Below are 25,372 nucleotides of genomic sequence, written 5' to 3' on the forward strand. Positions count from 1 at the left end.
ATAGCTTTTACATATTAAGAATAAAATGAATTCGAGTTACTTGATAAACATTTTTTCATGAAGAGAGAAGGTACCAAAATGGCATTAAATCAATTTAGTGTAATCAAGTCCCCATTCTCCCATTATCTAGATGTCTAATCGACTTATTATAAACTGATTAATGACGACTTCTAGATAAAAAGTAATTTGTATGCTAAAAGAACTTGAGCTGCTCATGAATTGGTGCGTGCTAAAAGAACTCGAACTTAAATCATGAATTGATATGGGCTTGCAAAAACCCAAGGTAAGTTTAGACTTAATTATCCATTAATCAAAATGGTGCGATAGTACACTCGAGGTTACGTAGCGACCATCAATAAAAAAAAAAAAAAAAAAATTCTTCACTAGAGAATTACAGCTCGTCTCTTACAAGTAAATGAAACATTACAAATCACAAAACATTTAGTATTTTAAAAAATAAAAAATGAAAAAGAACCCATCAGACAGAAGTTGCGCAAGCTGGACAGCCTTTTGGCCTTCAGAGGGACGGTCTCCAACACGGTCCTCGAGGTGATCAGACAAGCAGGAGCTGTCAGTGTTGTCATGGTGGTAGGACTTGCAGTTGAAGTAGAGCATGTCTGCACGACCGAATCGAAGAGCACCAGCATCGACGGCAACGGCAAGCAGATCAGCCTAACCCCAATCTTGATTCCAATAGGAATAAAGCCCAAGACAGCAAGGGATTCAAAGAGTGCCCGACCCAGCAGAGACCACACCAAGACACCGAGGGAACGCCAAACCGACAGGCCCATCTTGCCCTTCATCAATCCCTTGCTCTTCGCCATCGCCTTCCTTCCATGTTCGTCTCCAAGAACCAAGATCACACTCGCCAATTGCCAAATCATGGTGATATAAACAAACCCAACGACGTACAAGATCAAGAGAATGACCGCCACGGCAATCCCAAGTGCAGGGCCAACTGAAATTTGCCTCATCATGACGAGCCATACGATCAGAAGCCCCACAGCCACAACGTTATACACAAAGAAGAGTGCGAAGCTCCAGAAGAAAGTGACCAAGAACCTCTTCTATACTCTGGGCACGACGCTCGTGATCTTCTTGAAAGTAATCTGCTTGGCCGCATAAGCACAAGCCACTGTGTAGACAACAGCTGCGGTCGAAAGCAGAGAGAAGATGAAGACGATGACGAAGTAGCCAAGCCTGACGAGCCAGAAAGCACCCACTGCTCGAGCATGCGGGACAGGTTCCTGGACTTCGGCTCGTCCTCCCAGGTGTCGTTCAGGGTGATCTCCTGGTCAACGATCTGTAGGAGAGGAGCTGCGAGACCAAGGATTGGGCGAGGAAGATGATGCAGAGAGGGAGGATGAGCGCGAACATGATCTGCACGAAGATCTTCCTCCATCTGGGGATGATCTTGTACGTCTCTCTGTAGACGCCAAGGAAACCAAGGTACTGCAGCTCTTTCTGGTCCCTGTCCATCGTTTCTTTCGCACAGAAACATCAAGAACAAGTGAAACGATCGATTTGTAGAGAGACAGAGATATTTCTTGAAGCAGAACATAAGAAGAGATTTGGAGACTCTAATACTTATAAAGGGTCTTGAGAAAAACAACCACATATGAATTGATTATTAGGGAAATCCCTTATGATGTTTTGAAGATGACAAAATAAATCAAAAACTACTAACATGTTTAATTGTTAAGTAATAGACTATGCAGATAATAGAACATATAAAGGATATTGTCAAAATCAAGACGGCCGGAAGACCGACCGTAACATATGTCCAAAGTATATTATGAAGATTTCCAGGACTTCGTGTCAAAGTCCGAAGACTGCCGACTTTAGTGTCAAAGTCTGTTCTACATCAGAAGTCTGTCAACTCCGACTAATTCCGCATCGAACGTGAATGTTGAACCGTAAGACGGGCTCTATCTTTGAAGTTGAACCGAAGATAGACTCTATTCTGAAACCAGAACTGGGTACGACCTTAAAGCTAAATCTGCTCGAAGCGAGATATGTTCGGACCCATATTGTAAAGTCTATTGCACTTAGACTCAGATTGTAAAGTCTATTGCTCTCAGACTTTACATCCAAACTCGACAGAACGTAACTCAAGCCTAATCATATAACGGCTAGTGATCTGGTTTGGATTCCACATCAAGATTGATTTGATTGATTCAATCTATTTGATTGACGATTAGATCTTGAAGACAAGAACTTTCTATACGAAGAAGCTTTACTTATGGAAACCAAGATTTCGTTTGTATAGGCGATCGGAATCAATTTGGGATTCTACCTTTGTCACTCAACGGCTACCAAATCTTCTAGATACAGAGCTGTCCAATGGGTATATTGGAAGACGATTCTCCGAGATACTGTCCAACGGGTAGTTTGGAAGTGGAGGAGTATTTAAGGAGATCATGAACCGATGAGCAAGGAAGAGATAGAGTATAGAATTTATAATTCCAAAGTCTGAGCGACCTTCGATCATACACTTGTCTTTGGAGAGCTTAAACGTTTGTGATCGTGAGAGAAATACCAAAAGAGTGACTTAGTGAGATAGTGTGATCTACTACTAAGTGTTTGTACTCGAAGTTGTAATATCTTGTTGATTGCATAGTGGAATACAGCCAAGAAGGCTGTTAGCGTGGGAGAGTGGACGTAGGCTTGGATTAAGCCGAACCACTATAAATCTTGTGTTCTTATTCTCTTCCCTAACTCCTTTATTTTACTCGAAGTTTGTTATTCCGCATATATTTGCCAAGGTTTATTTTATACACCTATTCACCCCCCTCTAGGTGTTCATACTAGCACTCTCATTGATAAATGAAGATAGGGATGTCGAGAGTGGGGGAAGGAAGAGGGAAGACTTTGAAATTTGAATGAGTCAAACTTTTTCTTCAGATTCCTACTTCTTCATGTTGTTTCGTCAACTGCAATCGAATTTGCTTAAATAAGAGAAGAAAGCTTTTGGTCCCACTTTCTCTGCTCTCGGCCCGAAGTTTCTAAGGCTTCCTGATCTAGCGACATCATAGCACGAAACACGTGGATGGTGGCCATGGAATTCAGCCGAGTCGATGCAATTTGGACTCCCCGTCAAAATGATGAAATAGCCGGCGGACTTGGCCAAGAAATCTCCATGAGAAGCTAAACATATAAACCTATAAAGTATTCTGTAAAGATTTCAATAATGCCGAGACACGAGGCTCCGGTGTTGTGTCGAGCATCCTCGGCTATGATATGCTTTATCAATGTACTTTGCTTTTCGTTTCTGTATGCTGATCCCAACATTAATTTTTACATAAGGTGCATTTTCCCAATCTGCATTTCAGCGTTTATTATATCTTGTACATAAATACTCGGTGGATGTCCATAATTGAGAACTAAGTATGAGACTTGAACGGTGCAATTTTTTTTTTTAAGAACTTGGATTGAGCACAATTACCTATGATGAGTTTAATATGGATGAGAATAGAGACATCTTAGTGCAGGGTACAAATATATGATAGTTTTATTGAGCCTATGTACATAGTTCATGACCCTGTAAAGATTGTTGATGTATTTGATCTTTTGAGCTCACACATTAAACACCCAGGAATCTCCTAAAAGTAAAAATCACATGTGCCATTTTTATTTGTACCATATTCTAAGTGAATCATATAAATGCATTTAAAAAAGTGATTTTACTCATAAATAAAATAGGAGTTACATTATGTTTGTTGTGAATTTAGATAGGTTTCACTTATAGAGATCATGATATTCAAATAAGCTCACACTAATTATATAGCACTTCTCAAACTACTTGATGTTGACTGGTTTTTAGCTGACATGTTATTAAAGGTAGAAAATCGAGATTAGGGTTTCCAATCGCGAATGTAACCTGTTTCTTGACCAAAAAAATGTTGTTTTTCATTTATTTCTTTTGTTTTGTCATTTTTAAACAATTTCCTATTCATTTCCATTGAAAACCCATAAAAAGTCAAATGGTTGACTTTTGTGTTGATATCTTAGTCAACCCTTTAATAAAAAAATCAACCTAAAAGATCTTAAATGGCCTTAATTTCACTTTAGCCAAGTTAATTTTGAAAAACATTAAAGATTTGACACAAAAATTAACATTTTAGGAAAAATAAATTAAATGGTTGACTGTTAATCAAACATTCCACCAAAAAAAAAATTGAAAAAAATGAAAAATCCACAAAACGCTTCATTTTAATGTCAACTTGACTTTTAGCGTAAACATTTTTGCGAAAATCGATTAAGAACCTTGTTTTCCGAATTTTTTGATTTTAGGTTCGAAATTGGCCAAAAATAAAATTACTTTCATTCTAATCATAATTAAGTTTAGTTCCTTTTACGACATTTGATCTAGGGACCATTACTCATTCAATCATTCACTCAGTTTCAAGAACGGTCGTGTCAAAATGCAAATTGTTACTTTTAGCCTTAATTAGGAGGTCTGAATCAATTCTTCATAATTTGCAAATGGACACTTCCACTCCACTCATTTTCTTGAGATAAGTTTGAATCTAAGGTCCATTCTAAGAGATTCATCCGGGAACTTTTCAATTTGAGGAATTCGATCTTTTTGAATATAGGAAACCAAGCTAATGAGCTTCAATTAGAAAAATTCAAGTTGACTCATTTGAAACAAAAGTTAAATTTCGTGAATCAAGGTTCAATTTTACCATCAAACCTCGATTCATTTGTAGCATAAGAGTTGTGACACCAATTAGAAGTCAATTTGGATGCGATAGGTTATCATAATTATTGACAATTAATTGAATAGGTGCCTCGCAACATTAATTTCGATTTTGATCAAGAAATTACATGAAATTGTCCATTTGGCCTAAAAAGTCCAATTGCACATACTCATGGTGTAAGTCCATTATTTTTCATGTTAATCAAGTAATTAGTCCAATAGGATATTACTGGATCATTTATATGGTTTAATTGGCCTAATCTCTTTAGAATTAGATTGTCTTTTCTCAAATTGTGCAAGTTTTCCTTCTAATTGGTCCTTGAGGGATTAAATTACATTTAATTTAGGCCCCTAAGGACTAGTCGGCTCAAGCTACCCATGAATTGGTCAAATCGATCTGACCAATTTGACTGGCCGTTGGCAAAAGAGGCCAGTTCGGCCCTCTATTGGCCAGCGACCACCCATGGACTCCTCATTGCATGTATTTTATGCCCTTACCTCCCTCAATTTTTCACATTTTGCAGTAATATCTCCGGATTTAGTGAAATTATAAAATTGCCCCTAATTAGGCTTTACTCACAATTTGAGTTTAAACTCCTGAATTTTGTGCATTGATACCATTTAAACGATCATGTGATGCATTTTGATTAGGATTAACCCCTAACAAACTTAATTAGGCCATTCAATCAAGTTTCGACCATCGGATTGAACTAATGATCGAGATTTGATCTTAAATGGAGACTATATAAGAATTTTCCCTCCAAAATCAAAAGGGCTCATTTTCACATTTTTTAGATATGTACAAGGATGTTTCTTTCAAAATCCCCCCCGCCGGCCCTCTCTCTCTCTCTCTCCTCTTTTGTTTTGCGCGCAACTGTTGTTGGCTATCAGTTCCGGCCCCTTACTGACGGTCTCCTTGGCTGCACCACCGTCTCTAGCCTGATTCTCTCTCTCCTGGTGCCCATTGTGACCTCTTCTACCCTTGGTGGCCGTTGGATCTTTCCATCTAGCTGCATCTCTAGCGAGAGTTGAATATCGGCATTTGAACTGGTCTTCGTTTAGACCAATTCTCCCTCCTCAATTGGCGACCAACAGCGGTTCAAGCATGAATCGATCGTCGCCGATCCCTCACTTGAAGCATCCCTGACCTCATGGTGGTTGGGGTCTGGTCGGATAGCCATAGACAAGCTTTGGTGGCTAATCATTCCTCCGATCAAAGCCGATTTGAATCGGATTGGTCATCCTCAATCGCTCGAACTGGTGGTTCAACCGGCCGTTTCAATCCTCCGGCAATCCTTGATGTCTATCCAGCAATCCTCAAAGCTCGTGAGGCGATCCGGAGCCTTGATCATCAATCGATCACATTAGTTTTGTCAAAATCGCAAAAGGTAACAAATTGAAACTTGAATCCAATGAGTTGAGATCGAAATAGTCAATTGGGGCTAGGATTCGAACCTAAGATTGTGTCTCATGCTTGGATCTGAAGATCTAGACGTGATATGATAATATGTGATGATGTTGTGTTGATTGAAGATGAGCTTAAACATGATTTTACATGATCTACCTTGTTCTGCAAAAATCGTATGTTTGAAAGTGACCTTCTGTTAAGGTCGGTCTGAATAATTAAATCTCATTATTTGGTCTTGAGTAATTCTAGAAATATGATATATGTTTGATGAGCTTCGATTTGATAGGTTAAGGGCCCCAAACAAACTGTTTGATACTTGAATTACATCTCAGAAATTGAATGGTTCTTCTGGTTTTATGCCATGTTCCAGTGTTCTGATGTTTGGACATATCGTCTATTTGCAAACTTTCTACAGACTGCAAACTTTCTTCAGAATTTTTGGAATACATTTGGTTAGGCAAAATTTTGAAAAATCGTTACTAAGCAGTCTGTCTTATTTGAGCCCGACCTACGTTTGCTCTAAAATGAGGCATTAAACGTGTTCGATTGAATTTCTGTCCTTCACGAAAGATGTAGTATGCATCATAGGCTTTCTAACTACGTATAATTTGTGCCAAATGATCATCATTTACTACGTTAATTGTGTGTGCGGGAACATGTTCATACTGCTGCACTTTGTGAATTTGATTGCATCATCTTGTTTTGTTATTTTCATGTAGGCTTGTGTGAATCAAGCTAGACTTAGATGTCTTCATAAAAATTAATCATGACATTGCATTCTCCATATAGAAATTTTCATAGGATTTTTACCGTATTGTTAAATCACTGAAAATGACTCATGTTTTGTGCTACTCTTGGTGTGATTTAGGTTGATCATGAACCTATGAACACATCCTCGTTTGAGCTCCTTAAGAGCCAAATTAGTACTTGAGTCTCCTAGACATGTCAAGAACATATCAAAAGCTTCGTAAAGATGTATGATATGCCCCATTTGAAAGTCATTTACCATGAGAAAACCATGCACCAAATTGACATATTATAATTGAAATTATCATGCATTTTGTCCTTAATGACAAGTCACATGTGACGATCCAGACCCAGGGCAATATAGAGGGATGGACTGAGATCGCCTTGGCAATATGTGGGTGAGGCTAAGGACATGTCTCCCGTCTCACATCGCTTAGGGGGGAGTCCTGGACTAGTTTATAAAGGCTTGGGTCTCCTTAATCTGTATAACGCGTTTTAAAGCCGTGATGACTCAGTGTCCAAAGCGAATAATATTATACAGTGGGGCTCGAGTCGTTACAAATGGTATCAGAGCCGACTCTCAACCACGTGTGGGGGCCACAGCGAGGACGTTGTGTCTTAAGGGGGGGAGAATGTGACGATCCAGACCCGGGGTAGTACGGAGGGATGGATTGAGATCGCCTTGGCAGTATGCGAGTGAGGCTAAGGGCATGTCTCCCGTCCCACATCGCTTAGACCCGGGGCAGTACGAAGGGATGGATTGAGATCACCTTGGCAATACACGGGTGAGGCTAAGGGCATGTCTCCCGTCTCACATCGCTTAGGAGAGAAGTCCTGGGCTAGTTATAAAAGCTTGGGTCTCTTTAATCTGTATAATGCGTTTTAAAGTCGTGAGGACTCAATGTCCAAAGCAGACAATATTATACAGTGGGGCTCGGGTCGTTACATCACATATCAATGTTAATGAATTCATGTGATTTTTGCACCTCAATTTAAGGTTAAATGTAATAAGCAAATTTGTTTGTTGCATTCAACCTTACATTGTGTGTGAATTTCACATTTTTTATGCATTGTTTAAGTGGCTTTACAAGCTAATTATCATGCATCATTTTCTGATTTGCTTATCTCTGATTTGCATGCTTTTGCAATTGACACCATTCAACCATGAATTTGACCCTAATCAAACTTGACACCTCTTAGAAAGTCTTAGGGCACGTCTTAATCTTTTCGATGATGCCAATTTTGCATAATTTGCATGTCATTTGACCAATTTTCTATTTTTATCAACTTTGTCTAGAAATCTGTTTTTAGTGAAATTTGAAATGCCTGCTTTGCTTTTGTTGAGTCAAAAAAAATTTTTTTGTATGAATTTTTGGATAGGGATTTTGAGATGGAGTCCTTAATAAAGTTTATTCTCCTTTCCCATATCTATATCGTGATAAAATTTTAGATTTTTAGACTTCATTTACTAGGAAAAATCATTGTTGATCAGCCATGATACCTTGCTGCCTTGTTAAGTTTCTGATGTGATGCTATGTGTTATTGAATTTTTATAAATTCTTACGCATCTCATCTTAAAAAACTTTTCCCATAAAATTTGTTCCTCGTAGTGTGCTTGATGTTCTATAATTTTTTTGGGGTCAATTATTAATGGGTTCCTTTTTGATTGCTTTGATCTTATTTGCCCTGTTCAATGATTTCTGTTGAGATTCTCTAGTGTGATTTCATTCTAGGATTTTTTAGAATATTATGCATGCTGAACTGAGATCACTTGTCTTCACAACTTTTGATCCTTATTTTCTGAACTTCGTATGCAAAAAATCTTGAAAAATAAAAAAGCACTTCACCATGCTTTTCAAACCTTTTGAATGTGTGAAATCAATCTGAAATTTCATGTTCTCACTCATTTGAACTTGATTTTCGTTCAAGTGATGCTCATGTACAAAATTTTTAATTTTTCATGTTGTGCTTTGTATCCCAAATTTTCAAATCATGTTTTTGGCTTTGGCAATGATGTTGTCTAGGTTTATACCACATTTAGGACATCTGCAAAGCTTGCTCAATGTGCACATGAATGCACCCAAGTTAGCTTTGATGATTAAATGTGTTCCATAGCTGTGATACAATTTTGCTATGCCATTAACAATTTTTCTTACAATCCACTATTTAATTTTTCTTTAAATGATTTTTGGGCATCAATTGAATTTTCTAGCTTTTGATGCGTTTACTTTTGTTAAATGCACGTGTTTGTGTTTGGCGCTTGATGATTGAACAAGTAATCCAGTGTTGGCTTACTAAAATTTACTTGATTGATTAAGAACCAAGGCCCAAGGGTCTACCTATATGTTTACTTTTGAATATGCATGTGATTTTTAGATGTACACATAGGTATGATGCATGAACTCGTGGGATACCTTTGGGTCACAATTAAAACTTGTTTTAGGGGCTTTTTTATTTAGCACTGGTTGCCACATGAGAACACAAATATTGACCAATAGCTATAACCCATAAAAAAAAAAAAAAAAAAAAAAAACCGAATTGGGGAGGGCGTCCTAGGTGGATCGTTGCATGAATTACAAATGCTAACCCCGAGGCCAAAACTTGATCAATCATGCATACTATCCTGGTTTCTTGATTGTTTTTGTGATTGTGATTATTTGTGTATGTTTGTGATGATAATTGTTCCTTTCACATTATATGTACTTAGTCTTAGTATTAAATTACATCTAGAATAGATCCATGGAAGTGGTAGTCCCCTAAGACATGAAGATAATGAGGGGTCGATGTCCAATCCAACCATGTTTTTGTATCATTTGTTTCCCGAGATATGTTTTGGGTTGCCTCGTGTTGTATAAATGTCCGACGAGTTGCGGGTTCCTTTCTTTTGATTTATTTTTGTTAGGATTGTATGTTAGATTTATTGCTTTCTTTAAACTATTTTTTAGTGTTTACTTACCGCACTATCTTTAAATTTCAATTGATTGTTTTCTTTCTTTCTCTTTTGATAGAAATAAAATTGCATGAAATTGACCATCCACATATGATTATTAGTTAGTTTCATCGGCATTAAAGGGTAAAAAGACATGTTTAGACACCTTAGGAAACACGACAAATTGTTAGTTACCGAAAGAGCACTAATAGAAATGTTAGCATAACCCAAGTCCCCAAACCTTAGAACCTCTAGTTACATATATATCAAGAGACCATTCCCGACCCTTGATTGGGTTTTCTAGCTGACCCCCAAAAACGAGACCAGTGGCAGCTCCTAACTTTTATCTAGGTTGTCTTAAACAACTCATAGATAATAAATGAATATGTCATAAGAGATATGGGTATTGACAAGACTCACCATAGTTTAACATGCTTGATGTGGAAATCTCCTAAAGGATGAAGTAATGCCATCCTTATGGATAAGAATACTATCGAGAAGGCTAGTACAATAACAATACCCCTAAAGTCATTATTCACATTCGATCCCCTATTCAAGGTGTCTTATTCTTGTGGATGCAAATCAAGACAACTCTCGTTGTCATGCAAAGTACGAGCTTGGGAGAGCTCACAAGCTCACATTGTTAATCCTGAAAAATGAAGTGATGACATTGTTTGGAATACGTACCGTGAGGGAGATCCCGTGGTCAAGTACCCTAAACCCGAGCTTTTTTCCTTCCCCCACCGAGGGACACAAACCGAGGTCGGGTCACGACACTTGATCCATGCTTATTGTTGCAATACCCAACGTCCTTTGATTATTGAGTTTATATGCTCTTCATATACATGAGATCTCCTTCGCCTATGAGCTCAAGTTATTTTGTCGGATTATCTAACACTCATAAAGATATTTTGAATTGGAGATGAATGGTGCGTTTGCTTCAGCATTTTGAAAACCCATTGGAAAAATGCAAAGCCGTTTAGTTTAAAGGGATTTGGGTTAATATAAAGGCTATTTGGTAAACTATGCTTTGAGAAGTAATTTTGAGAAAAATGACGTTTGATAGAAAACACATTTGAAAAGTTCTTTGAGTGAGTAATATTTTTTAAATTTTAATTTTTTAAATTGAAAAGAATAATATATACAACAATAATGCTAAAAAAATTATATATATATATATATATATATATAAAAAAAAGAAGAAGACCAAACCCTTCATTGGTTCAACAAAGGTACAATTGTCAGCAAGCCAAATTTAGCACCGGTAGCTATCGATCGAGGTCATCGGAGGTCGACTAGTCACGCGACCCTTATGAGGGCTGCCAGAGGTCGTCCAACCTCAATCGACTCTCGACAAGGGTTGCATGTCAATTGGGTCACCCAAGGTCATCGACCTCTTGTGACCCTCACTAGGGTTGCGCGACCCTCGCCGAAGGTCGCCTGATCTCGGGCAACCTCAACTAATGGCCAACGACAACTATAGCTCTTCACCGGATCATTGAAGTGTTGGTCTTTTTTTTTTTAAAATATATATATTTGATTTTTTTAGCATTTTTTAGCATTTGAAAAAATAATAATGAGGTTAAAATCAGAAATTTGAAGAATGCATGAGGGTAGTTTTGGAAGAAAAAATGAGTTTTGACATTTGACCAAATCTTTGAAAGCTCAATACTAGTCCCTACTAGCATTGGGCTTTTAACTTTCCTAATGCTAGCTTTCACTTGAAAGCTAATTCAAAATGATTATCAAACGATCCAGCATTTCCCACATTATATTTGAAATATATATAACCATGTAAGATAGCTTTTTTGATCTAATTATACATAGATATGTTACATTCCAAAAGTGCACATATTTTGATGACAAATGTACATGTAGGTTGCCTTTCGAAATGCCTATATGAAAAGAAGGTTAAAAGTTATATTTCATAATTGTGCGTGCTTTATAACTTGAACATGAGAAAATTACTTAAAGATAACGTGTTAGCTTATATATTTAACTGTAGAAAACAATTACTTTAAAAAGTCTATGACACAATTGTGCATATTCCATCACTATATAATATTAAAGGATCATTGAAAAGTTATGTAACATGACAACATTTTTATGATAAACAGACGAATCAATAGAAAAAACTCCATCACATCAGACTTGAATAATAGCTCGTCTCTTACAGGTAAATGAAAATTACAAATCAGAAAACATTTAGTAATAGAAAAAAAAAAATGAAAGAACCCCCCAGACTTGAAGTTGCTCAAGCTGGACGGCCCTTTGGCCTTCAGGGGGGGCAGTCTCCAAGACAGCCCTCAAGATGATCAGACAAGAAGGAGCTGTCGATATTCTCGTGGTGGTAGGACTTGCAGACGAAATAGATCACTGTCTGCACGACCAAATCGAAGAGCACCAGCATCGACAGCAACAGCAAGCATACCAGGCCAACCCCGATCCTGACTCCATTAGGAACCAAGTCCAAGACCACCAGTGATTCAAACGGTGCCTGAACCAGCATGGAGCACACCAAGACACCAAGAAAACGCCAAACGGATAGACCCATTTTGCCCTTTATCAGTTCCTTGCTCTTCAGCATCGCCTTCCTTCCATAAACATCTTCAAGAACCGAAATCACACTCGCCATTTGCCAAATCATGGTGACATAAACCAACCCAACGACGGATAAGATCAAGAGAATGACCACCAGGGCAATCCCAAGTGCAGAGGCCGCCAGGGCAATTCCAAGTGCAGGGCCAACTGAAAATTGCCTCACTGTGATGAGCCATACGATCAAAAGCCCTACAGCCACAGCGTTGTACACAAAGAAGAGTGCGAAGCACCAGAAAAAAGTGACCATGAGCCTCTTCCAGACTCTGGGCACGACACTCATGATCTTCTTGAAAGTAATCTGCTTGGCAGCGTACACGGAGGCCACGGTGTAGACAACAGCCGCAGTTGAAAGCAGAGAGAAGATGAAGACTAGGAAGAAGTAGCTGAGCCTGACGAGCCCGAAAGCGACCCACTCCTTCTCCAGCATGCGGGACAGGTCCCTGTACTCTGGGTCGTCCTTCCAGGTGTCGTTCAGGGTGATCTCGTCGTTGAGGATCTTGTAGAAGCGGAGCTGCGAGACCAAGGAGTGGGCGAGGAGGATGATGCAGAGAGGAGGATGAGCGTGAGCGTGATCCGGGCAAAGATCTTCCTGCATTTGACGATGATCTCAGAGGTCTCTCTGTAGACGCCGAGGGACCCAAGGAATTGCAGCTCGTTCTGGTGTCTGTCCATCATCTCTTTCGCACAGAGAAATCAAGAACGAATGAAAAGATCGATGTGTAGAGAGACTCAGATATTTCGTGAAAAAACAAGCGAAGAGATTCAGAGACTCGGATTCTTATAAAGGGTCTTGAGAAGAACGACCACAGAGTGAATTGATAAACAACGATGGGAAATGATTAAGACGGTCACCACCGTGATGATAACAGATTGCTTTGTCGTGGAAGAATAAATAACAAATAATTAGAAAGGGAAAGGATTAAGTGATAGTCCTTAATCCACTATAATAATAATAATAGTCGGCATATTGTTATTCTCACAGTTGCTCAAATAGAATTACATTAACAAGACTCAATCGATAATGGCGGAAGAAATTGCATGGAGAAGTACCAATATGAAGAGAAAGTTTGACTTGTTCAAATTTCAAAGTCTTCCCTCTTCAAATTTCAAAGTCTTCCCTCTTCCTCTTCCCAGTCTTCACGCATCACTATCTTTATCGAGTCTTATAGGTAACAGTCTTTTGAGCAACTGTGAAAATAATAATATGTTATGTGCCACAAATTATTGTGAGGTATTTTTAAGGAGTGGACCTCACAATAATTTTTTAATTATTTGTTATTTATTGTTTTGTATCTCAAAATATACTGTTATTATCACAGTGGAATAAGGACTATCATTTAATCAAATCATCATTTGGTATGGGCTCGAAATTTTTGAGGTTTCTTGATTTCGCATGATTGATTGTAGCTTGAACTGTATGGATAGGTTTTGGCCTTCTCCTCAATTTGGGTGGCCATGGAATTCAGCCGAGTCGATGCTATTCGATCTCCGCGTCAAAGGGTTGCCATAACGTGAAAAGTGGGCGTGCTTGTTGACCTTGCTGTAAATAACCTTGACAAATTGACGTATATATTGCGAGTGAGTATGGTTTAAGGTAGAATCGGGAATCGTTCCGGTTTCAGGTTTCAACGTACCGCAATCCGATTTCTAATTCCATTTTTATAGGAATCGCCATTCCCTAGTTTAGTTCCCAAGACCAAGAATCGAAAATAGGGAACTAAACCGGAGGAACCGAGAGTTAAAATAATGATATACTGTTGAAACATGAGACAATGCTTTATATTCCAAAGGCATCAAAAGAAACTGGATGTGATTCAACGATCACAAATAATTAATGACTCATCAACATAAATTTCTCCGAGGAATGCCTTTGAAGTACACTAAATAAATGCTCGCGGATAATTACCAAAAAAAGTTCCAGTTGTGTTAATTTAGTCCTTTTTTTTTTTTTTGCTAATACAATCTTAAACATTCTGCATTTATGTTAATTTAGTCAATTCGATCAATTTTGGCTAACAAGTACTGACGTCGATGCCAGCCGTTTGGGCAGCTAAAGTGAATAATATTTTTTTTTTCAATTTTTTTATTAATATTGATATTTTTCTTTTCATTTTCCTTTTTTGTTTTCTATTTTTTTCCTCTTTCTTCCTTCTTCCTTAGCCCAATCATCACGACCAAAGTCGAGGCCCGGTGAGACTCGCCCCCTCTAGCCATTGGCAAGGGCGAGTCTCATCCAAACATGCAGAGGCTCAACCTTCCCCACCCCGGCCTCACCAAAGCTAGCGGGCCTCACCTAGTGATAGTGAAGGTAACCTTGTTGTTGCTGGGTAAGCCTTGCCTACCAAAGGAAGAAGGAAGAAGGAAGAAAAAAAGAGAAAAGAGAAAGAATAAAAAAGGAAAAATAAAATAAAAAATTAAAAAAAAAAAAAATTTGTTAAAACATTGTCCACATCAATAAAGGCCGGCCAAAATTGATAGAATGGACTGAATTGGCGCAAATGCAAAACATTTAGGACTGAATTTGCAAAAATAAAAAAAAAACGTTTACAAATAAATTGATCCAATTGCAAGAAGTTTATGATTCTTTTGGTAATTTTCCCAAAATGTTCGAGTGGTTGGACAAACTAAGCACCCTAACAAGATGCAAAAAAAAATTATTATCAAGCCGATGGCCAATGCAACACATGTCTTTGCAATGCAACCGATATTTCCAAGAATCTGCCAAGAACAACCTAAGGCAATGAGAAACTGAGGACCTCATATATGCAAGAAAATCAGGCTTCAATGTGTCAACTTGCAATTCGAACAAAAAAAATGTCTGAATTCTTAGTCAATGGTGCCATCTATCAGTCTATACCCCAAATGTAATCCTCCTTAATCGAACTAGAACAGAGTGCACGTGCACAATCGAAAAGACAAATAAGAAATGCAACCTCCACCGTTTAATGAAACTTATCATTGGGTAACAGAGACTACGAAGATTAGAGTAGAGTCGAGCAAATGCAAGGTTTCACACGGGTGGCCTATTTTAAAATATTACCTGAAGAGACACTAAAATGAATTGGAGAAACTTATTTGGGGGAAAGACCCTGCCGCGACTTCCCATTCACAAGCAGCAGCTAATCCCTTTCACTGTCCCCATGGAATATCCTTTCCAAGTCTTGAATAATTGACATAGGTGTATTTCAGCTTTTGGACTGAACTGTTTCACATGATGTTTTCCAAGTCTTGAATAATTGACATAGTTGTATTTCAGCTTTTGGACTGAACTGGTTTCACATGATGTTCTGTTTCAGCATTGTTGACACCTAAATTTTGGCGATCCGATCATTTATTTATTGCCTATAAAATTATGGGTTAATTGCATAGCATATAAATTTAGGTCTATTTATTTTTAATTTGTATTTTTTGCATTTATTTATTGGATTGGTGGCGGATGGGTTTGAATTGATGGTTCTGAGTTTTAAATTAATAAAGCGGACTAAGCCCACAAAGTGAACACATTAGCCTGAGCCCTTTTTTTTTAAATGACAAAAATTACATAAATTGATATTTGAAATGATATTACGGTGGATTTTTGGAATTTAAGAAAATCGCATTGTAATCTTATCTTTAGTAGTAGGCTATAAAATTAGTAGAAAATTTTCAGGAAATGAGGAAAATAAAAAAAAAATTGTGATCGGAGAGTTATATGTAATTTCCGTGTGATGAAATATTCACAAAAAGATTACATTTTGTTTTGCCAATGAAAATGAAAGGGTGTGTACGGAGATCGATCGGGGGGGCTTTTTCTTGGTTTTCGATGTCAAAGGTTTAAGAAAAAAATTTCTTTTCCTTTGGGTTCTTTTGTTCTTCGTTTGGGGCGGGGCTCCAAAAGTCAAAAAGAAAAGCTGTGCAGCAGCACTTGCAGAAGGAGACAGAGAGAAAGTGACATGAGGGAGAAGACTTGAGGGGTTTCAGCAGGAAAAAATCAAAAAAGAGAAGAATAGGTGCCCCTGTTCATCTTCGTCCGCGAAGCCGCCCGCTGCCGGCCCCGTCTGCAAGCGCCTGTGCCGTCCGCCGCACCTGTGCTGCCGCGCCCGCCCCACCACGACGCTGCCGCAACCGCCAACCGCTGCGCCCGCACTGCCATCTCGCCTGTCGCCGGAGCCCTCCATTGCCCGTGAGCTCGCTGCTCTGCCAGCAAGTCCCGAATAGAACGCCAAGGCCTTGCGAAGACGTCGCTGCTCCGCCCAAGCGCCGACGTTGTCTCTGCTGCTACCGCCGGTCCGTTCGTCGCCGATCTACCCGCGATGCCTCTGCTCCGACGCCAAGCAGATCCGCTCCGAGCCCCTTTCTGAGCGACATCGCCGATCCCAACGCCGACGCCCAGCAGATTCGCTCAGAGCCTCCTCCGAGCGCAGCTGCCTGCTGCTCCGCCCGTGCCGCTCAGACCAGCGACCCGACGCCTGCCTGTAACGTCGCCCCTGCTGCCGAGTTCCCTGCTGTTGGCTCGGGCCCTGTTTTGTTTTCGAGCCGCTGTCCCTGCTCCGGTCACACGACTCCGACTGACCCTCGACACCATCCGCGACCTGCTGTTGCCGCCGGTCCGTTCGTCGCCGATCCGCCCGCCGCCGATCCTCGCCGGAGCTCCGAACGCCGACGACCCATCACCTCCGGTGACTTATGTCCGACCACAAAATTTTATTTTTGTAAAAGAAAAAAAATATAAAAAAGAATATTTTTATTATCCAAAAAATGCATTCATTTAGGATTTTTTTTTTAAAAAAATTTAAATTGCACGTTTAATTATTTGGCAATTTTAATTTCGAATTTCATAAAAAAAAAAAATTAGAATTATGGCATTCTTTACACGTTATTGCATATTAGAATAGATTGCATGCTTATTAAGAAAATAAAAATTATGTGCACGTCATATAGAATTAGGTTCATAAAATGCACGTCACTTAGTGATTGTTACTAGGTTCATTTAATTAGAAATTGTTCATCATTAAGATTAGGTCATTTTGGTTAATTTAGATTGCATATTTAATTATAAAATTATTTTACTCATTTATATAGTATGTCATGTCATTTCATGTTAAATTAGTAGCATGCATTACATGATTATCATTAAATAAGTGAAAACAATGAAAAAAATTGAGTAATTATGTGTTAATTAGAAATCATATATATGACCGTCAATGTAAATTTTGATCTAACACTGCAGATGATTTCGTTGCTATAAGGTAAATTATATATTTTTTTTATTTGCTTTCTTGAGTATTAAATTGGTGGTTTGCGCACCTATATGAATTACCTGCAAACATTTTTCAAAATAAAAAGAGAAAAGTACCGAAAATGTATTAGAAAAGTCTAATGTAACCAAGTCCCCGTACCTAAAGTTTCTGGTTTGTAGGAGTAAAATAATTTTCTCATTATTTTACTTAGATATCTAATTAACTTACCATAAATTGATTAGTGGCGACTCCTAAATAAAATCCATTTGTATGCTAAATATTTGAATTTAAGTCGCGAATTGGTATGAGCTTAGGAGAGCTCGAGTTAGGTCTAGGCCTAGCAATTCATTAGCCAAACCTTAGGTGGTTCACCCGAAAATTTGGTCGAGATAAACATTATTACTGTATTTGTTGACACCAAAAACATATCGTGCTAACATCGGTGTCTTGTTCTTAGGGATGAGCATGGTTCGAGTTAGGCCGGTCCACCCTCTAACCTTAGGACCAACCCGCACAGTGTTGGTCCTCAATTTTTGGGACCGAGGACCGACCCTATTGAGCTTGGGATCAAGGATCGAACCAACCCAATGGGTTCGGTCCGGTTCGGTCCTTTTCTAGGGTTAACTCGAGACCAACCAATAATTTTTTATTTCATTTTTTGTATTCCTTAAAAAAACAATTGAGAACCGGACTAACTTAATGGATTCGGTCCGGTTTTTAGGTCAACCCAAGACCAAGTAATAATTTTTTATTTTATTTTTTGTATTCCTTGAAAGTGTAACAGAGAACCGTATCGACTTAATAGGTTTGATGATGAGCAAGATCAGCTAACAAAAGCAAGCAGTGGGGGTCAAGTGAGGTGAACGTCGAACAGAATGAGCATCGAATGTCGAGCGGAGAGCAACAAGCCAAGCGAGTATCGAGCGGGAAGCGGCTTGAACGACCCAAAGCAAGCGGTGGCAAGTGAAAAAGTCGTTTCTTTCGATTTTAGCAAATTGAGCACTAATAGGACAAATAAGACAAAAGAGAACTAATACTAGAAGAGGATGTTATAATGAGTTATTTATGTCTTTTTGGATGTCGTGAGAACTCCTCACAAAAACATTTTCTTCCTTTATAAATTATGATTATTAACACTGTAAAAGACATTAAAAATCTAAGTTATTAAATAATAATATAAAATTACTTGAACTCCTCATTAAATAGCTATTTAATGTTGTTGACACTATTTAATTTAAGGTTTTCTTTATGTAACAAATTATAAATAATATTATATATATATATATAGTCAGGATTGGTCCGAGTTAAATCGACCCGGAACTCTTAGGACCGAGAACCGACCCACACAGTGCTGGTCTAGGAATTTTAGGATCAAGAACCGACCTAGTCTCCCTGGAAACCGGATTAGGACTGACGGGGTTGGGCCGGTCCAAGGTCGGTCTAGGGTTGACCATGGACCGATGCTCACCCCTACTTGTTCTAATTCACAATTATATTTCATGATTGCGCATGTTTTATAACATCAACATTAGCAAATTACACCACCCAGCGCTCATTGTTCCTCTCATTCAGCGTTTGAATGTTTTATAACAAGGGTGGTGGTGACTCTACTCCCTCCCACATTCCCTGGGTCACAAAAAAAAAAAAAACATTAGCAAATTACTAAAACATAACTTGTTAGCATAAATATTTAACTGTATAAACAATTACTTTAGAAAGTCTCTATGACATGATTGTGCATATTTCATCAATATATAATGTTAGAGGATCAATGAAAAAGTCGGGTAACACAAGACCCTTTATATGATAAATGAATGACATTAGAGGATCAATAAAATAAGAATTTTGTCAATAAAAACTCCAACTCGTTTCTTACAGGTAAATGAAAATTACGATTAAGAAAACATTTTGTGTTAAAAAATAAATATAAGAACCCATTAGACATGAAGTTGCTCAAGCTGGGCAGCCTTTTGGCCTTCAGAGGGGCGGTGTGACATCCCAAATTTCATTGACCTTCATTAGCAAAATTAGATCATTAGAAACTTAGATTTATGTAGAATGGGCCAGAAAGTGAACCCAATGGACTTTGAGGAACGTGTGGGCTTGAGAGTAAGTGGGCCACACAATTACTTTAGAACCGGGCTTGTAGATTCAATTGGGAAAGCTGGGCTTAGAATTGACTTGAAGCGGGCCAAGGTTTGGAATTATTAGATTTGTAGATTTAGTTTAGTGGGCCGGGATTGTTATAGATTAAGCCTATTGGGCCGGAGATGAATATTTAGGCCCGAATGATTTTATTTTATTTTATAGATTATAGTTAAGGTGATTTGATTAGTGAATTACTTATAACTTTAGCATTCTTTTTGTGATGAATTCTTTATAGACTAACGTTGACTAGTCGATATGTTATATATATGTTATGACTTTGTATAATTGGGATTAAGTAGAAACAAAAGGCAATTAGATGAAAATATTGAAACTAACGAACTAACTAATGATATCAATTAACTGTTAATTAGTGACGATTGATAGATGGCGAAAATCTTCATGCATGAAAGCCATGACACTTTTCTCTCTCTCGTTTCTCTCATCAACACCAACGGTTTTTCTCAATCCGTAGAACCGAAGATGGCAACTCCAAGGAAGCATAATCATTAGCCAAATTTAATCATTACACTAGCCTAGGGATTAGTTTGTAGACCTATTTCCCCCTTAAGCTTCGTACTCTCTCTCTCTCTCCATATAAAACCGAACAACCCATCTTCATCTTCTTCTTTCTTTTTCTCTCAGCTGAGCAGTGAAAAACCAGAAGCAAACCAGCGATCTCTCCTTCTTGCATGCTGATTTTGAGTGTTGATCTTGAAGCATCTCTGTGTTGTTTAGTAGCTGAAGCAAGGTAAGGAAAGATCTAACTCTAAATTGAAAGTTATCCATTGTTTCATCAAGGGAGCTTGAGGATCTAACCAAACAGTGATGGATATAGTTTGTAGTTGCTGTTTTGTGATTGATCTAAGCTGAGTAAGTGTTATATTAGAGTTAGAAGCCATTGCATGTTGTTTTTGAGGACTTCATGTTTCGAAATCCTTGTGTGAGTATGCTGTTTTGTTGAGCGAATGGATGAAATGGATGCCGAGTGTGTTGTTCTGGTAGAAATCGTGATAAGTGGCTTACGGATGCAACGACACTTCGAGCCGAGCTGTGGAATTGATCATTTGTTAGAGAAATATATGCTGAAGTTGCTTTGAGTTGCTGTGAGTAAGCATTGGAGTATTTTAGAAGAGATTTGTGGATAGACAAGTTATTTCGTTGAGTTAGAAGTGAGAAAATTTGTGTATCTATTCTGTTCTAAGTGAAAACAGTTATGGAGTCTTCTGTTTGTGTTCAGTTTTCTTTATGTATGTTAATAGAAATAAGAAAGAAACTATTCTACATGATAGCACATCTATAAGATCAAGTTATATACGTAGCTATAACCATATGACTATAAAAACATAGAGACAGAAGTGTACTTAGTAAAACCAGTAAACTGTTCTTGTGAGAAACGGTTTGACCTTTACTGATTATGCGAATTTTCTGTATTTACCTAGTTATATTTGGACTTCGAATCCTTAATGAAAATTGTAGAACACATCTTAAGAAATTACGTGTCAAAATTTGAGATTAAATCGATAAGATTTGGCTAGTGAAACAATTTTCTTTGTAGATACGAAATCTGGACGTCAGTACAGGGTACTAGTAAAGATTATGGCGACTGTTACTCTTAATACAGTGAGAATCAGACTTAAGTTTCTTCACAAGAATTGTTAGTCTATGTCTCAAATATAACATAATAAAATTTGGTAACATTTCGACAATAATTAATATATCTTCTGTGTCCGAAACCGAAACTGTACATTTAGTTAGTAAACTGTCTGGACCCAAGAACATATATTAGAGGTTGTGTCTCTTATATTAGACTTTTGTGATGCACGTAGAGTCTAATAAACCTCATAATAGATGTTAGTCATATAAGAGTAAGTCTCATATATTATTTGAGATATATAAGTGCATATAGTATCATGTGTGTGCAATGAGTGCGGTGCATAGTGCTTGATTATGGGATAAATATCTGTTCACCATGGAATGGGACATGACGTAATGGGTTTTATCTTATAATTTGGACACGCACGTGTGCTAGGTTCATGAGAGTTAGATATATAGTTAGATACTTTGGAGTCTTTTCTTTTGCATACGATAAATGCATTAATCAAAGGTGTGGTGGTGTGAAACGTGTGCTTAAGATGAATGAACCCATCGGTACCGAGATACCGGTGATGCCCCCGGAAGTTTGGGATGCCCTTGTGTGTGATCAAGGATGCCTCGGTAGAGAGATATTGAGATGCCTCGGAGTGAGATGCCCTTGTGTGTGATCAAGGATGCCTAGGTTGTGTGATACTGAGATGCCTCAGAGTGAGATGCCCTTGTGTGTGATCAAGGAGGACCTCGGTTGTGTGATCTCGGGATGCCTCGGAGTGAGATGCCCACAATTAGAGGTATTGTGGAAGTCCGGATAACGTACTTTCCGGAAGTGACTCGATCAGGTCGGTAGAGTCCCGGTTGTGACTGATTCGAGGGTGGATTTTATGCACACTAAATATAATTCTATTTGGCGAGTGAGTTCATCTATTATTGTTGCATTATATTTTGATGTGAGATTGAGTTTGTGAAGGGTAAGTATAGAAATGGATGCATATAAGGTGATTTCTTACATGAAGTAATAGTATTGTTTATGCTTGTGATATATTCTCTTAGTATCCTAAATTGTTGGATGATTCACTTGTAACTTTGATGGTTATGGATTGTTTAAGTTAGAGTTTTATCATTCTTTACTGGGCAAGTTTGTTTGCTCATACCTTACATTTTCAGATTGATAGCATGGATGTACCGCTAGTAGCTCGATACGGGGCGGTAGTGCGTCTTGATGTTTCTCTTCATGACGTGTATGATCCCGACATTGACATGGTTTTCTCCAAGTATGAGGTGATTTTATGGCTGGATGGTGGTAGAGCTAAGTTATTGCTGATGACGTTTGTTGCATGGTTTATCAACCATGAAGGGGAGATGTTCGGACCTTTACCCTTTGGAGCAGGAGGACCTGGAGCGGGGATGGACGGCGCCTAGATGCCTTGGATCGTGTAGAGACTGACTAACTTTTGTTTTTTTTGTTAGATGCGGGCTAGTGTGGGAACTCGTGGAGTAGATACCCTCACCCCTTTATCCCTGGCTTGTGTTACGCCTTACTTTTGTTATGTACATGTTGTATATATTAATTGACTGCCTCCATTATGTTGTTGCTAGCAAATACCACGTATAGGCGATGAACATGGAAAGAGTCCAGGTTGATAAATTTTGTAAGCCTTGATGATGATAAGTAGAAATGCAGCTTCTTGTGACCTTGTTTATGTGCATGAATGATTTGGCCAATACTTTGAAATTGAAGGTAGAGTGATTTCATGATAACCTCATAATATAAACTTGAGATTTTAAATAATCCATGTTATACATGCTAACCTTCAATGGTAAACGCTATGGGTTATCACAAAAGGAGATTACAAGTTAGGTAAGATGTTAATAATAATTATAATTCTGCTTGCGCTTAGTACGTGACGCCCTAGGACATCATAGCTCGTTACAGACGGTCTCCAAGATAGACCTTCGGATGATCAGATAAGCAGGAGCTGTCGATGTTCTCATGGTGGTAGGACTTGCAGACGAAGTAGATCATTGTTTGCACGATCAAATTGAACAGCACCAACATCGACAACAACATCATGCAGATCAGCTCGATCCCAATCTTGACTCCAAGAGGAACCGCGTCCAAGGCCACAAGGGATCCAAACAGTGCCTGAACCAGGACGGAGCACACCAAGACACCAAAAAAGCACCAAACTCGTAGGTCCATCTTGCCCTTTATCAGTCCCTTGCTCTTCGTCATCGCCTTCCTTCCGTACGCATCTTCAAGAACCGAGATCACACTCGCCAATTGGCAAATCATGGTGATATAAACAAACCCAACAACGTACAAGATCAAGAGAATGACCGCCAGGGCAATCCCAAGTGCAGGGCCAACTGAAAATTGCCTCACGATGACGAGCCCCTATGGCCATGAGAATGAACACAATGAAGAGTGAAGCTCCAGAGGAAAGGGACGATGAGCCTCTTCCACTGGGCACGACACTCATCATCTTGGGGATAGTAATCTGCTTGGTGGCATAGATGCGAGCCACCATGTAGACAACAGCTGAGGTTGAAAGCAGAGAGAAGACGAAGACGGAGATGAAGGAGCTGAGCTCGACGAGCCAGAAATTCTTGAGCATGCAGCACAGATCCCTGTACCTCGGGCTGTCCTTCCTGGCACAGGTCTTGTACTTGACGATCTAGAAGTAGAGGAGCTGCGAGACCTCAGAGAGTGCAAGGAAGATGATGCAGAGAAGGAGGATGAGCGTGTACGTGATCTGAGCGAAGATCTTCCTCCCTTGATGATGATCTTGGAGCTCTCTCTATAGACGTCGACGAACCCGAGAAACTGCAGCTCGTGCTGGTCTCTGTCCATTATTCCTTTCGCACAGAAAAATCAAGAATGAGCGAAACGATTGATGGGTAGAGAGAGACTGCGATATTTCTTGAAGCAGAACAAGCGAAGAGATTTAGACACTCTGATACTTATAAAGGGCCATGAGAAGAACAACCATAGAGTGAAATGATAAATGAAGATAGGGATGTCGTCGGGAGTGGGGGAAGGAACAAGGAAGACTTCAAAATTTGAACTAGTCAAAGCTTGTTATTCAGATTCCCTCCTTCTTCATGCGGTTTCATCCCCTGTACTGTAATTGAATTTGCTTATAGAAGATAAAAAGCTTTTGGTCCCCACTTTCTCTGCTCTCAGCCTGAAGTTTCTCACGTTTCCTGATCTAGTGACATCACAGCATGAAATGCGTGGATTGTTGCCATAGGAATTTGCCGCGTCCATGCGATTTGGACTCCACATCAAAGTGATAAAATAGTGTGGAAAGTGAGTAAGCGCGCTCATGGGGGTCTCCATGGGAAGCTGACATATTATGAAGAGTTCTATTGTGCTGAGACCTAACACAAGACGCTTTGGTGTCATGTCGAGCATCCTCAGCTATAATATGCTTTATTGACATGCTTTTGCTATGGGCCGGCGATTTGGAGTTTGCATCGAAGTGATGAAATAGTGTAGAAAGTGAGCAAGCGTGCTTGTGGGCCTCCAAGAGAAGCTAACATATTTACCTATAAAGAATTTTATCATGCATAGCGTGGTGTCACGCCAAGCCTTCTTTACTATAATCTACTTCATCGACACATTTTTGTCACAGGCCGGCAATTCCTTAGCCATAAAATAGCCCGTTGGTGCCTAGTGAGCAAACAAAACATTGGGTTAGCCTCCCTTCTATAATTATTCCAGAAAATGATATGGCAAATAGCATACATCAATCAAATCGTACCAAACCCAGCTTAACTTGGGTATCTAGTCCATTGAGTGAAATCACAAATCACTTTAGGTTTAACAACTAGTTTCAACTTACCATGGCCTTATCAAGAGAGTGGCGTTAACTCTTGACTAGTTTATGCACAGGAGGATAACTCCGCCTTCAAGCCTAGTAGAGATATATTCATTCTATCCTAAAACTCTTAGCCTCAACCGTCTTGACGCTACTTCCACAGACTAGATATTTAACCCCTCTACATTGTGAGATAGCTAGTAT

At 38.9% G+C, this 25,372-nt stretch overlaps 2 protein-coding genes across 2 annotated transcripts; both read right to left on the bottom strand.

Moving 5' to 3' along the window:
- Positions 1–12,064: 12,064 nt before the first annotated feature.
- On the bottom strand, positions 12,065–12,982 carry LOC104430968. The gene has a single exon (XM_010043672.2). The coding sequence runs from the start codon at positions 12,980–12,982 to the stop codon at positions 12,065–12,067; it is 918 nt and encodes a 305-aa protein (XP_010041974.2).
- A 10,292-nt stretch (positions 12,983–23,274) lies between these two features.
- On the bottom strand, positions 23,275–24,198 carry LOC104420150. Its single transcript, XM_039302277.1, has 3 exons — positions 24,047–24,198; positions 23,873–23,996; positions 23,275–23,742 (listed from the first exon to the last, which is right to left on the bottom strand). The coding sequence occupies exons 1-3, from the start codon at positions 24,196–24,198 to the stop codon at positions 23,275–23,277; spliced, it is 744 nt and encodes a 247-aa protein (XP_039158211.1).
- Between the last annotated feature and the right edge of the window lie 1,174 nt (positions 24,199–25,372).

The sequence above is a fragment of the Eucalyptus grandis genome, chromosome 9 (genome assembly GCF_016545825.1).
Source record: "Eucalyptus grandis isolate ANBG69807.140 chromosome 9, ASM1654582v1, whole genome shotgun sequence".
NCBI lineage: Eukaryota > Viridiplantae > Streptophyta > Magnoliopsida > Myrtales > Myrtaceae > Eucalyptus > Eucalyptus grandis.